Source organism: Primulina eburnea, chromosome 14 (assembly GCF_022965805.1).
Source record: "Primulina eburnea isolate SZY01 chromosome 14, ASM2296580v1, whole genome shotgun sequence".
Lineage (NCBI taxonomy): Eukaryota > Viridiplantae > Streptophyta > Magnoliopsida > Lamiales > Gesneriaceae > Primulina > Primulina eburnea.
This window is the reverse complement of record NC_133114.1, coordinates 28,143,576-28,159,795: the sequence shown is the minus strand read 5'-3', so window position 1 is coordinate 28,159,795 and position 16,220 is coordinate 28,143,576. Positions and strand designations below refer to the sequence as shown.

Below are 16,220 nucleotides of genomic sequence, written 5' to 3'. Positions count from 1 at the left end.
ATACAAAAAAATTTCCGAAAATTTCAGTAAATTCGATATTTTTCAGTACGATAACCTCGATATATAAAAAATTTTGTATTTTCTCACCTACAGTGATATCAAACTCAAATGATACTACTTAATAACTCATGACCGTGAATATTTTTATTACATTTAATTTAATATACATAGTAATTAATTAATTGCACTCTATTAGATGGAACACTTACCGTACTTTACTAAAAAGTATAAATATTAGTAAATATAAAACTCAAATATTTTAAACTTTACAACATCTAAACTACTACGTACTTTTCAATTGATCTTCCAATATAAGCAATTATTATTTCTTTGCAAACATCTTCTCAATAATTACACTCAATATCTCATTGCAATGTATGTAAATCAAACATGTGACATTGACTATAATATCAATTATAATATCGAACTTTTACTACTTTACAAAAAATTACAACTAATATTAACAGTGCAACACTAATCTTTAAATCAAACGGTGTACATTATAAACGTCATATTTTCATCGCTCTCCTAGAAAGACCATTGTTGTTTATCAACACCACTTTACATTTCACACATTTATTCTACTTTATAGATAATTATAAAAAAAGCAATTAGTGGAGTGTGAGTAACATAAATTAAAATATAAATATTAATCTCTTAATTTTTCGAAAATCTCGAATTTCATCCTCAAATATATCAAACAAACTTCTCGTTCCCTTCAGGTTCTACAAATTTATATCGATTATTATACAAATATATTACTAAATGGAAAAACTTGTGTGAGACGGTCTCACGGGTCGTATTTTGTAAGACAGGTCTTTATTTGAGCCATCCATGCAAAATTATTACTTTATATGCTAAGAGAATTACTTTTTATTGTGAATATCGGTAGGGTTGACACGTCTCACAAATTAGGATCTGTAAGACGGACAGTCTCACATGAGACCCACTCATTACTAAGAGATATCGACAGATGTGAATCAACAAATGAATTTTATATATATTTATTCTATATAATAAGCTTAACAACAGCAAAATAAAATGAACTTAAAATAGTTTGAAACGAGATTGGTTTATATTATATTAGATTATTTCAATAAATGATTGAGAATAGATATTTCTAGTTCCGGATTTTGCTATCTCACATATTTGTTTTCATGAAACGGATTGATTCGATTCATATTTAAATTTAAAGTATAAAGTAATATTTTTGACATAAAAAATAATATTTTTTAATGAGTCGGTTGGATTAGATATTTATCTTACAAAATTAACTTATAAGACCGTTTCACGTGAGTTTTTTTGTGTATACCGAAATTATTTTTCTAACCCATACGTAATTAGAATATATCAATACATAAATCTTATCATATCATGATCGTTTATGCGTTCAAGATTTTGGACCCCAAATCTGTCAATTCTATCACAAGTTTGACTTAGCAATATATTTTGTGACTATCATTGCCATATCTTTACTCATATAAGTAAAATCTAACATGATAAGAAATGGCCTATAATTAGACCATTTGACAGACTAAAATGGTGTGGACTATTAGCATTTGGAGTAGGTCTCACTGTCTCAAAAATTTTTATCTGTGAGACGGGTCAATCTTACCGATATTCACAATAAAAAATAATACTCTTAGCATAAAAAATAAATAATTTTTCATGGATGACTCAAATAAGAGATTCGACCCACGAAATTGATCCGTGAGACCGTATCACAAGAGTTTTTGTGTTGCATTAGAATGCCTATGGTTCAATCCGTAAATATTATTTCAATTCACTAATTATATATTTATATATATATATATATATATATATATATATATATATATAAATTGGTAGAAAATTATATTAATGAAATTTGTCGATTTAAGCTATAGATTTTAAACGACCAATCTGTTTGACAATAAATTTCTTAGTTCTTTATTAAAGCTAAATTTTTTTAGTCACATGTTTTCCAAACAAATATAGTTATCACATAGGGGTCTAATGCTTATAATATTAATAAAAATTCAAACTGATTTATTAATTAATTTAAAATAGCCCTTATAAGGTCTTTGTTACATATTATTTTAAAATATCCTTGTGATATTTTTTTCGAAGTTTTCCTCAACCTTACATAAATCTATCTACACACATATATTTAACAAAGAACTTTATATAAAACCTAGCTCAACATGCATACCTGATCACTGATACTCTTATTTGTAAAAGAAAAGCTAGGTTTGATAAATTAGCAATTGAATTGCATTTTGTTTGTTTTTTTTTTTTTTTACATTAAGAAATTGAAAATGTTATAACTCAACAAACTTTTACTATCTTGAATGTCATATTTCATCGCTCTATAATAAGATCTTAATAGTTTTTCGTCGTTTATTGCATCGATTTACCGCTCATCAAAATCGAACATAATCTTGCATCTGAATATGACTGTATATATCGGTTTAATTTAAATCTTTTAAATTTTACATTTTGAAAAATTAATCAAAAGTTTAAAAGGGTTGATCAAAATTTGAGACACGGAGGAAATGAATAATTGATGAGAAATTAATCATCTGAAAACGATACCCTAATCACGAAGCTTCTTTCAAGTCCACAATCCTTATTTAAACCTCTCCATACCTGTGATCCCTCTCCACATATTCCTTCAAATTCAACTTTCATCCGCTCTTCTGTTCCCTTCGCCATTCGAACATTCCACATTCATTAACATTATCTCCCTAGCTCACTCAAAATTATAATTATAGTAAATTATTTTGGCAAGTTTGGATCATAACAAGAACGTACAACAATCTTGATCGATGGACCATTGTGATCAACCGAGCATGGCTCGAAAATTCGAACGAGATGATTATTTTTCGGGCCGTTGCATAATCGTGAACGGTCCGGTAATTGTCGGCGCAGGCCCCTCAGGTCTAGCGGTCTGTGCTTGCCTTAGGAAACAAGAAGTCCCCTTTGTGATTCTTGAAAAAGATGACTGTATTGCCTCGCTGTGGCAGAACCGGACGTATGATCGTCTGAAGCTTCATCTTCCTAAGCAGTTCTGCGAGCTTCCCTTCATCCCTTTTCCTCAGAACCTGCCGCAATACCCCACGAAACATCAGTTCATCGAATACCTCGAAGATTACGCCAAGCATTTTAAGATTGATCCAAGATTCAATGAGTCGGTCCAGTCCGCGAGGTACGATGAAACGTGCGGCATGTGGCGTGTGAAGACGGTGAAGAGGAATGATTCGAGGGTCGAGTACATATGCAGGTGGCTTGTGGTGGCTTCTGGAGAGAATGCGGAGAAAGTTGTGCCGGAGTTCGAAGGATTTGAGGAGTTCCAGGGGAATGTGATCCACGCTTCTGATTATAAAACGGGGGATGTTTACAGGGGAAAGCGTGTTTTGGTTGTTGGCTGTGGCAATTCTGGGATGGAAATTTGCCTTGATCTTTGCCATCATAATGCGATTCCATTCATGGTGGTTCGCAGTCCTGTGAGTTATTTTCTCAACCATTATTTACATGAAAAGTTATCTCAAAATTCGATTCTTTAGTGGAACAAAAATATAAATGTGTTTATATATTTATTTTATGCATGATGATATTTTAGACTTTAAAAGTTTCAATTTCAAAATAATTCATGCATGTGTGCATAAAAAGGATATATATATATATATATATATATATATATATATATATATATTATAATATATATTATAATAATAATTTAAAATTGGAATGACAGACGATCATTTAAACAAGACTTTATAATTTTGTTTCTTAACTGAGTATATATGTATATATATATAGGTCCATGTCTTGCCAAGGGAAATCTTGGGAAAATCAACCTTTGAGTTGGCAGTTACATTATCAAAATGGATGCCACTTTGGATTGTGGATAAAATACTGCTGTCAGCAGCAAGATTGATTCTTGGGAACACACAAAAGTATGGCTTAAACAGGCCAAGTTTGGGCCCTTTGCAGCTCAAGAACAGCGAAGGCAAAACACCAGTTCTGGACACAGGCACACTTTCAAGAATTAAATCTGGTGATATCAAAATAGTTCCAGGGATCAACAAGTTTTTGCATGGAGGAGTTGAGTTTGTCAATGGTGAAGTTCTCGAAATCGACTCTGTTATTTTGGCCACCGGGTATACTAGCAATGTTCCATCATGGTTAAAGGTGAGGATCGTCTGGTTGCTCATATATATATGAGCCTGTTTTATCACAAGGATATATTTTTGATGCATGTATATATGCATAGGTAAGTAAGTATCTGTATGTATAGTTGGTTTGTTTGTAATATATATCTGGTTGGATTCAAAATGACATTAGGGGAAGTTTAGTTCCACCCTAGAATATTCTATATTTCGAATCTTGGCACAAGTCCGGTTGTATACTTGTATATATCTATTTTATGCTAACAAACATAAGATCTTAAATTATTGGCAACAGAAGTGCTGAGGTTTTACCCTATCATTCAAAAGAATGATTGATTTTTATTTCCAAGGTTGGGTCAGCAGTGACGACTGAGAATTGAATAATGGACACGTTTATTTTGAAAAAATATGTGCTGTTAACGTCAGAAAAATCAAGAAGTCGATCGTGAAAAAACAACTTGAAATTTTTACTTTCATTTTTTTTCTTAATTCGTAGAAATTTATCTACATGGTAACATTCTTCACCTATTTTCTCTTGGTGTATTTCGCAGGAGAATGAACTATTTTCTGGAGACGGATTCCCAAATGGATGGAAAGGAAAATCCGGACTTTACGCGGTCGGATTCGCTAGAAATGGTATATCTGGTGCGGCGCTTGACGCGATCAAAGTAGCACAAGATATCAACGAAATGTGGAGGAAAGAAACGAAGCGAAAAAACCATTCGATTGGCGTCTCGTGCCACCAAAGATGTTAGTAGAGTTTAGCATAAATTAGTTGGTGATTTTTTTTTATGCAAAGTTTGTATATTCAGTTGTTTCTTTTTTTCACTTTTCTTTTCTTGATTGTAGTTTAAATTGGCAGTGAGTATTATAAGAAGGAAAAAGGTTAAAAAACTAGAAGTTCCCGAAACTTTCGACAATATTTTCAGACAAAAGTTAGAAGTTTATATATTCCATTAATTTTTAACTTGAAAACTAAGCATGTCGATTAAATGTTAGACGGAACGGCGAGTTCCCTTTCTCTCGTTGTCTCAAGTTGGTCCTGGCCTGTGTTTATTACAAGAAACTGATAGGATATACGGCCAGAAAATTGGTCCATATATATCGGGACCCATTAACTATAGTGGACCATATCCTATTCATATCCATGCTCTCTTTTCAATGCATGTGACGTCGACTATTCACTGCATTAGTTAAGGTAGTACATGTATAATCTCTAGAGCCTTCCCATGCATTGTCCAGAACATACATGTATAATCTCTAGAGGCTCCGCATGCTCCAGAACATACATGGTTAAAAGGACTGCACTAAGGATCGGAGTGACAGAGGGATTTATATTTCATTTGAAAGTAATTAAACTGGTCTTTTTTTTTTGGGCAAAAATCGAAATTATGATACCTATCGATAGGATTCCTTTATAATGTTACATCGAGAGATTTACTCTCCGCACATGCATGTATAATCTTCGTCTATCAAATGGATGTGTTATAGTGGAAAAGATATCTGAATGTAGCATAAATCAACCTAATAAGCAAATAAGTTTTAGTGTTTTTGAATTGGCTGTTGAATTCTTTTTAATACATGCATTTTTTACATGTCTATATGCAAATAATTAACCTAAAACTTTGAGTTTTAAAAATAAGAATACCATTTCAAGTAATTAATTAGAGTTTATCTCTTTTTTCGTTTTATGGTATAACAAAAACTTCTATATTTTACCCCCAAAAAAAAAAGCAGTAAAAGGTATGGTTATATTTTATTACATCAAATAATATTTCGGATGGTAAAAACTTGTGTGAGACGGTCTCACGGGTCGTATTTGTGAGACGTATCTCTTATTTGGGTCACCCATTAAAAAGTATTATTATTTATGCTAAGAGTATTACTTTTTATTGTGAATATGGGTAGGGTTGACCCGTCTCACAGATTATGATCCGTGAGACGGTCTCACACGAAACTCACTTTATTTTGGACACTTGCATATGGCCATATATATGAGTGTGGTGTAAAATTCATTGCTCGCTAAAAAATTGACAAGAGGGTTTTCAATTGTCAAATACATCTTTTTTTGAGTAAAAATAATCAATTTTTAAAATATAGCGATTCTATTTTATTATTTTAAGTGGAGCCTATACGACTATATGCAAAATACACTATTCTTGAAGCCAAGAATTATTAATGAAAGTCCGAGATTTTTAAAAAAAATTGTACAACTATTAAGTGAACGTCAGTTCGATGAGAGTTATAATTTCTATATATATGCATGTGCGTGAATGAAAGTCGGTCCCTTTTTAATTAACATTAAGTACCTGGACATTCATTGTGGAAATTAGTTGGCCAACCAAGATCGAATAGCTTCACCACCACAGAAAATTAACGTTGGAAAATTAAAATGACAACATCTGAGCCAATTATTTCGAGGCTTGGTGTTCGATATTATTCACGACTGATCAAACTTCACCAGCTGGCCGACATGGCAGATTTAGATTTATCAAGTACTAACGTCCTTTTCCAACATTGGATTGAAGTTTTCTTTTAATGACAAATATACATCTATTGTGAATATATCTCTATCGTCAACTTTGAAATATTTGATTTAATTAGATATTACAATTACCGAGAGAAACAGACACCATTCGTTTAGTGTTTTGATGCTACTTAGCTTGAAGGAAAACATGCATTTGCTAGATGCATCTTAGTTATAAGATTTTCGAAAGAAATGGAACTTTTAAGAACATCTATTTAATTTTTTTTAGAAAAACTTATAGGCCAATGGCCAGTTCATCTTTGTTCCAGTTATTTTAGTATTGGTTTTGATTTCATACTATTTACCAATTTTTGGACATAAATTCCTGATTAAAACTTTGCAATTTGTGTAATCTGACTTTGTTATGTGTCTATACATATAGTTTTGGTATGCCGAGCGTATGTTGGAGGGTATCATAAGCGCATGGCCGTGCCTATTAGGAGGCAAATGAGTCCAATGACTCAGGCCCATCTATTTTTTGGGGTCCAAATTTTTTTTAAAATTATTATATATAATCCTAGTTATTAGATAGCCCAAAACCAAATATTTATTAAATGGAACTTGTTTAGCATGTTATCGATTTATTCTCCAATCTTCTCCAATATTCATCTGCAGACAAGCCTTAATCGACTCCAGTCGTTGCGTCGTTTCTAGGTTTGATTGAAAGACCCGTGAGGAGCTGTAAGTCTATTTTCTTGTATTTGCTTTGTTCGTGCTTCTAATTTTTTATTGTAGTTTTTTACTTTTTTCGGGGCTCTATGTGGTATCTAATCTACGTTTTTTGACTGAAATTTTGGTGGATGTAATGCTTATCCGGCTTTCAAATGCTCATATTACTTATAAAATCTTGTTGACTGTCCCGGTCACAGTAGCAAGTGCAGAGCGAAGTTTCTCAAAGATAAAGCTCATCAAAACTTTTTTCCGATCAACCATGTCATGAGAAAGATTGAATGGATTGACTATGTTATCGATTGAGAAAGAAATTATTGAACAACTTGATTATACAGACTTGATTAGTATTTTTAGCTCTAAAACTGTTAGGCGGGTTGTTTTTTAGTAATCACTTTGGACATGTTTGATATTTTTATTCCTTTAGTTTTTTATATTGTCTTTGACGTATTGATTTAATTTGAAAAATTGCTATGGAACGAAAAAAATGTGAACACACATTATGATTCGGATGCCTCTTTTTAAAAGTTAGACTCATGTCTAAATATTATTAGGATCGGCCCTGCATAAGCGACTCGAGATGTTCGCGCTAGCATCTCGTGGAAACATATCAAATTCTTGAAAGATTTCAGCGCGAAGAACATCTCGGGATGCTCATGGGTTCCTACCAAGATACGTTTAACATATCAAAATTGTATATATGGACAAAAACACTTAATATATATGCTACAAAACATCGTGTTATATTTCATATTAGATTATTGTTAAATTTCTCACATCGTCTGTATTAAGTATTTGAGAGTTGTATATATGGACTTTGACAATCTTCCTTCCTTGAGTTAGTTTTTTAGGTTGAGTTATGTCAAATTATTCAAAATCTTAATATGGTATCAGAGTCAAAACACACCATTATAATCAGATTGGATTCAAGTATCACAATTACTAATTTAATTTGAATGTCAGATTGGATGTTTGTTCACTATAACTTAAATTAAGTTATACGAAATAACTAATTTAATTGATGAAATATGGTTTTAGTATAGTCTTATTTTTATTTTTCACAAATATATATAATTATAATAATAGATTTATGTAAGATCGATTTCACCAAAAAATATAATTCGTAATAATAGTGCAACTGATCAAATAGTTTAAATTATACACAGCACAAACGTAACGTTTCGATTGCTCTTGCACCAGGAGAAATTATTGCACCCCAAAAACTTCTCTCCTGATAATTTGACCTATTATAATCAATGATAATCGAATATGTGACATTGGTTTTGATACCAGTTATAGGATCGAACGTTTATCGATTTACCAAAAAATATATCTGGTGATAACGGTGTAACACAATTATTTTAAACTGTATAACAATCATAGCGTCACACTTTGATTACTCTCTAGCAAAGACAATTATTATATATACTCTAAGGCATAGTTTGGTACTCGAGATAAGGGACGGATTGATTAATAATTCTCCTTATCCCACGTTTGGTATCTTTTTATTATCATGGGCTCTTGATAAATAACTTTATATGGCATAGTTTGGTACACGGGATAAGAGAGGAATTGATAAATAATCCTTCTTATCCCACGTTTGATACCTTTTTAGAATGCCCATGATAAAATCCAATGGCTCTTAATAAATAACTTTATATAAAAATAAAATATCCCTTCCATTAAGTGTGATAATTTTAATTTGATGATAAAATACATTATAAATGACTTAATTGCCCTCAATTTATAAAAATCCTAAATCCTATCTTCTTTCATGACACTTGTGCTTCCATCGATCCTTCACAGTCGGTTTGATTGTTTAAATTTTTTTTATATATATTATATAATTATCATATTATATAATATATAAAAGTAGGTAAAAATAAATAAATCATGCGAGCATTATCGACGCATAACAGATAAGAAATATGAACTCAAGCAACAACTTTGAAATTATAAAATTAATTATGATAAGGTTAATTTTGTCATTACAATCTAATATATAAATTTAATCACTCTTATTAAAAGCATATCAAACATTATATTATCATACATATATCCTTAACTTATCCGTGTATATATATCACATGTTGATATTATCAATTGTACCAAACTATGCCTAAAAATTTATAAAGTTATATTATTAATATGGGTTAACGTTACTTCCTATTATATCACGTGCATACTGTATTAGATTTGAACAGTCTCTAAACTCATTGCATTTTTCCTTCGGTCCAATAATACATAATATAATTCACAAAAAATAAATAATATATGCAAATTAAACATGATAATTGCATGTAAAAAAATAAAAACAAACCATATAAATATGGTCTTTCACGACTATTAAGTACCCCAAACAAAGTCTCTAGTCCAATGAAGAGAGAGTGCTTGCGTTATCATACCCTAAATACATTTATAAATTTTAAAAAACCAACTTTTTAAAAATCAATCATAATATTATATCTTATACAATAAATATAACTACTAAAAAAAATTAAAACTACTATTTATGAACTTCATATGAATATATTTGTTTATTATCGTGCATCGAAATTAAAAACAAAAAACAAAAAACAAAATCGACTTAAAGTAATATTAACATTTAGCATTATCTCCATAATATAAATAAAATAATCATTTTGGTTGAGTGGATTAAATAAGGATAGATTAATAGTCAAATATTTATCGTTAAAATTTTAAGTTGTTTTAATAATCATTTTGACCGATCCAATTTTATTAATCAAATAGTTATCCATAAAATTGAATCTTAAACCGGGTCAAAATGATTATTAAAACAACTTAAAATTTAAGATAAATATTTGACTATTAATCTATCCTTATTTAATCCACTCAACCAAACACACCAATAAAATATATCATTAAAAAAAATCTAATTTAATATTAATATCCACTCAACCAAACACACCAATAAAATATATCATTAAGAAAAATTTGGTTTAATATCCCGAGATTTTTATATTTTTGTTAAACAAATTGACGAGTATTTTGTATACCCATACAAAAATTTGGGATAATATATAAATAAAAATTAATTTTACGATCAAAATAATTTTTAAATAAAATAAATATCGTGACAAATTTTAAAAAATATTAATATTAAGTTTTTCTGGATAAAAATTTAGTGTTGACATATAGAAATAAAAGTTTTGTATAATTTGGGCAAAAACTTGTGTGAGACGATCTCACGGGTCGTATTTTGTGAGACATGTCTTTATTTGGGTCATCCATGAAAATGTATTACTTTTTATTGTTAATATCGACAGGGTTGATCCGTCTCACATATTAGAATCCGTGAGAGGGTCTGTGAGGACCCGGACGCTAATCAAGTTCTTAATCATTATTGGGACTAATTAATCAATTATACAACAGGGTCTAAAATTTTTTTTTCTTTTAAAATGCGGAACGTAGTGACATAAAACATACATATATACTTCTCAGTATATAAAAGTACAAATCATGTACCACATAGATTTATTCAACTAAGGTTTAAACATCTAATGTCAAGTGTCCAACCCTATCTCTCATCCAAGTCCGGAGCCTCCACTCTAATCACGATCTTTCCTCATCTCCTGGACCCTGATCCTGTCCCACCTGTTGTCATGTACACATACAGACAAGACAACAGCCGGATAACTCCGGTGAGAAATAAATCCCAGTATAAATCAACGAAACATTCAATCATATAAATAATATAAAGCATGTAATCAGGTAATAGATATATGTATCAAAATCTGAAACATAAACAATCGTAGACTGTCGACAATGCTCATAACTCTATCATTCAGACTAGACTCAATCCTAGTCTAGGGATCCCGGTTTCCAGATGTGGTGTTCCTATATCGAACTCCGTAATAGAAGGAACAGTAATTCCATTACTCGATATAACCAATTATAGTGTTCCTATATCGAATTCCGTAATAGAAGAATTTCAATCCTATTTACTCGATATAACCAAACATCCGGTGTCCTGACCTAACCGTCATGGACTGTAGCTCTATCGCTAATATCCTATCTTGAGACATCGTGCAATGTGCCCGTGGCGATCCCGCCACTATCAGGCACTTCCGTCCCAAGAATCCGTCCCAAGAATTCTATACTATCTTGTGACATCGTGCAATGTGCCCGTGGCGATCCCGCCACTATCAGACACTTCTGTCCCAAGATTACTCGTCTGATACCCGCTATCTATAAATCAAGAAGACAAGTACATTAGTCCAATCAATGCAAATATCAATGCAATAAAGTAAAGTATGTGATTTAGGGAAACTCAAGTCTAAACCGACTCAAGTCGATCTCCCAATACCACATTGACTTATACCTTCCGTTTGTAGTCTCGGTCTGAAGCAATCTCAGTTCTGAACTCAAAACTGTCTCTGTATATCTGAAACGACATATCGAGAATACTAATATCAATATTCCAATCTTAATTCAACACTGAAATTGATTAATCTGAATTTAATTCAAATCATCGGCATAACGGTACAAACTCAGTGTTCCCGTCAATATTATATCCTCAAATCACAGTTACAATCCATAACCCATATCCAATACAATCCGTAATCCAATCACAATTCAAATCTGTCTGGTATAAATCAATATACCCTAAAAATTCATAACAATTCTATAATCAGTCCGTTTCTCAATCTGACTTCGATTCTATGATGCCTAACATGTCAAGAACATCATATATGAATTCCATTCAATTCTGAAAATGACATAATTTCAAAGCATGTCAAAACGTAGTAAAACTTACGTCCAGTTGTAGCATACGTCGATAGGAACTCAATACCGAAGTCGGATTCAAAATCAGACGGATGGATTTCTCACAAAAGGCGTAAGGATTTTTCAATCTTTTCCCCAGAGCTTTTCTCGATTTCCCTACTGACTTTCGGAGGAATTCATGTTATATATATATATCATTGCATACATACGGCGAGGTGGCCTCATCTTTGCAAAACACGTCGCACCGCGGGTGCGCTACATTCCGGACCGCGGGTGCGCTCAACATACTGATCCACATCCATTTTCCAGAAACTATGACCGCAGGTGCGGTCTTGTTTTCACTGCGGGTGCGGTAGACTTTCGGCCCCAACACCGCGGGTGCGGTCTCGTTTTTACCGCGGGTGCGGTGAGGCTACTGGAATTGGCCCCAACTTTCTGTCCATGCACCGCGGGTGCGGTGGTTCTTCGACCGCGGGTGCGGTACTCCATGCCATATTTTTTTCGTAATTCCGTTTTCAAATACGTTTCTCGGGACCCCGATTAATCCTTTCCTAATCACATGAAATTATCACTCAATCATCGTTAATTACAGTGACTAATTATTGGGCATTACAGGGTCTCACATGAGACTCACTCTTGTATTTTAACGTATTTTTTAAAGAAAAAAAACAATTTTACTATTTAAATAAAGATACTAAAAGGATAATTTTTTCAAGTATTAAATTAAATAAGTAACATGGAGTGTTATTAACGTCCCGCAAATTTGATTGTACAACACTGGAAACAAATCCAAATCTACTTATAAAAAAAATGCTACATATAGAGATAGGACCGATAAGATAAGCTGATGTTGGAAAGTGTGATATTTTTGGAAATGGTTTCAAAGACTTGGAACTTAGTAAAATACAAAGTTATCAATACTAAAGAATATAGTGATTCCTTATCAAAGTCAGGGTTCCTTCACTTTTTGTCTAGGGATGGAAATTTCCTCCGAACTCGTTGGAGGATCCGATATCCGACCCGAATAAAAGAGGGTATGGAGAGATTTTTAGACCCGATTAAATAATTGGGTAATCGGATATGAGGATTTTCGGGTTTGGGTATGGAGACGGGTTTGATATAATCCGACCACGCCCTACCCAAATACCCGTTTAAATTAATATATAAATATATATATATATATGTATATATGTATATATATAGTAAATATATTTATTTATATTAAAGATTCATTTTCTCAAATCCAAATAAATCGATACTTTTTCTTTTCCCTTCTCTTTCACTTTCACTTTTACGTTTCAAGGTTTTACCGCTCTTTTATTTTTCATTCAATTTCTCATCTTCTTCATTGCTAAATTTCTTCTATGTTTGACTTTAAAAATTGAAAAATAATTTATTTTCGTTAAATTGCGTACTTTTGTTCAATTAATATAAACTATTTTTAATATTTTGTTACTTTTTTATAAAGTTTACTTTGCAAATTTTTATCAACAATAATTTTTCTTATTGTTCATTTAAATAATTTTTTAGATATTCATAACTTCATTGAAACAACTTAAATTTGAAAAAATTCAATTGTATATGATAATAGGGTATTTGAGTTAGTTATGGGTATCCGATAATCCGATGGGTATGGAGATGATGATGAAATTCAATACCCGATGGGTATGTGGATTGGTATGAGGATTAATTTAATAAATGAGTATGTGGATGGATGTATCAAATCCGACCCATACCCTACCCATTGACATCCTTATTTTTGTCTCTGTCATCCCCCAACTTTAAGTCCATCAATTTATTTAAAAAATTTTAATTTACATACGTTTGTCGTAAAAAGGTAATGACTTTAAATAAAGGCCTCCAAGATGTGAACATAGAGGAATATTGAAAGCGTTACGTGGAGTTACTTTCGTTCCCCACCCCCAAAATATCTATCTTCCTATATATTCACTGATCTCCCATCTGTAATGTATATATATCTCACCAATGCTGAATATATTAGTACAGTGCTTGAGAATGCATTCTCCTGATTTTCGATTCAGACAGATCAAGTAACAGATGTGAGTGAGCAAGAAAGAAATTGAACATCAGCAAAATGCTTCTTTTTCTTTTGTTTTTTTGCTTCTTTTTTCTCTGTAATGTGTTGTTGTGATGATTTTTAATTATTTTTTTAAATCATAAACTGTAGGAACGCTTTATCAAAAGCTATAGCTGGTGGTAATGGTGCAACTCAAATCTTTTAAACCGCACAATAGCTCAAGTATCATGGTCTGATCGCTCTACCAAGCAAAAACAATTATTGCACCCGATATAAAATTTTGTGGATTTGATAGATTTTTCTTTATAGAGCGGAACAAATTATGATTTGATAGATTTTTCTTTATAAATTTTATGAGTTAATTGGATCCGAGGTATGTATAAAAAATTGATCCGTAAGATAAACAGTCTCACAAGAGTTTTTTGTGTTGATATCGTTATCTATTTAGTAATTGATATCTTGACAAGTGGAATCAATGTTTGAAATAATTGAAAAAATATTTTTTTTTTTACTTTAAAAGATATATTTGAAATTTCATTTTTTTATTTTTTTTCTTTTGCAAAATATAATTGTATCACGAGGAGGCTGCATATTTTGTGAAAAGAAAATTAATTATTATGGTTTAGAGTGCTCATATTTCAAAATATAGTGTAAAATCTATAGATCTACGTGTGATTATTGTTAAAAACTTTCTGTTTATTTTAATGACTATGTACGATTTTGCACCCTCAAAATCATATATTATATTATTATTAAGAGAGTGTTTGACTAAACTTATTTAAAACAATTTATAAGCTCTTACATCTTATAATTTATCTTAGGAGTTATAAGCCGTGAGTCTTATTTAAAAATATTTGGAAGAACTTAGTTTGAACAACTTCAAGATATTAATGTATTTGATATTGTAAAATCTTTAATTGTCAAATTTACCAAATGTATATAATATTATGAGTTAATGTAAGTAGTTATATATATGTGTGTGTGTGTGTGAAAGTAGTTTTCATAATCTTCATATTAAAAAATAAATCTATTTTATATTTATATTTATAAAAATTGATATTTTTTTGGAAAAAATATATTTAATATTATTTTATGTGTACAAGTAAAATATTGATTAAAAAATTGTAGTTACTAATTTACTCAATAAAATTTTAACAATTTTGTTTTTTACATCTTCATAAAAGATATCAAAATCTTATTTTAAAGTAGATAAAAAACAAAGTAATAAAGTGGATATTTAAGAAGCGATGATAAAGTAAGGTTAAAAAAGATATATAAAGATATTTCGCAGAAGTGAAATGATGAAATAAGATCTTTTTTAAAAAGTGGCGTATATTAACTTTTTTAAACAGCTTGTTTTGACGGCTTATAAGTTTTGTTTTTTGTAGCAAGTTATGAACGTATAAGTACGATTTAAGCCTAATTGAGACAGTTGTGTCTGATTGAGATAGTATCCTGATAGCAGTCTCAAGATTTTTATTCGGAACGAATCAAAACATAAAAATATATATTTACATAAAGTAATATTTATCATGATTCAAATAAATACATGTCTCACAAATTCATTAAATAATCTCAAAAGTTTTACATGTATCTCTCATTTATAGATGGTTTTTATTTTTAAAATATCATTTCCAACTGTGGTTTATCTCACATTGAATTTCAAATAACGATATGATCTCATTTAAATTATAATATATATATATATATTACAATTACAATATTAATTTATTTGAATATATATCAAATTAATAATTATAAAAAGGACGACAAAAAACTTAGTGTGTGTGTGTATAATTTTTGTCATATTTAAATAATTATCTCCTAAATAATATTCTATAAAAGAAATATTTATCAATATTAATATATTTAATTACCGCATTAAAATTTGAAAATAAATAAGAAATAATATGTAATTAAGTGTAAATTCTTTTCAATTTCTTTTTAAAATCAAAATTTGATTTTGATAACTCTTAAAAATATAAACCACATTTTGAGTGTTTGCATTGCTTATATAATTTCATTTTACTACAATTACAATATTAATTTATTTGAATATATTTCAAATTAATAATTATAAAAATGACGA

The 16,220-nt window shown here is 30.5% G+C and overlaps 1 protein-coding gene across 1 annotated transcript; it reads left to right on the top strand.

Moving 5' to 3' along the window:
* The first annotated feature begins 2,664 nt into the window (after window positions 1-2,664).
* Window positions 2,665-5,066, top strand: LOC140812355 (probable indole-3-pyruvate monooxygenase YUCCA7). Its single transcript, XM_073170601.1, has 3 exons — window positions 2,665-3,485; window positions 3,802-4,173; window positions 4,703-5,066. The coding sequence occupies exons 1-3, from the start codon at window positions 2,808-2,810 to the stop codon at window positions 4,904-4,906; spliced, it is 1,254 nt and encodes a 417-aa protein (XP_073026702.1). The 5' UTR covers window positions 2,665-2,807; the 3' UTR covers window positions 4,907-5,066.
* Window positions 5,067-16,220: the final 11,154 nt, after the last annotated feature.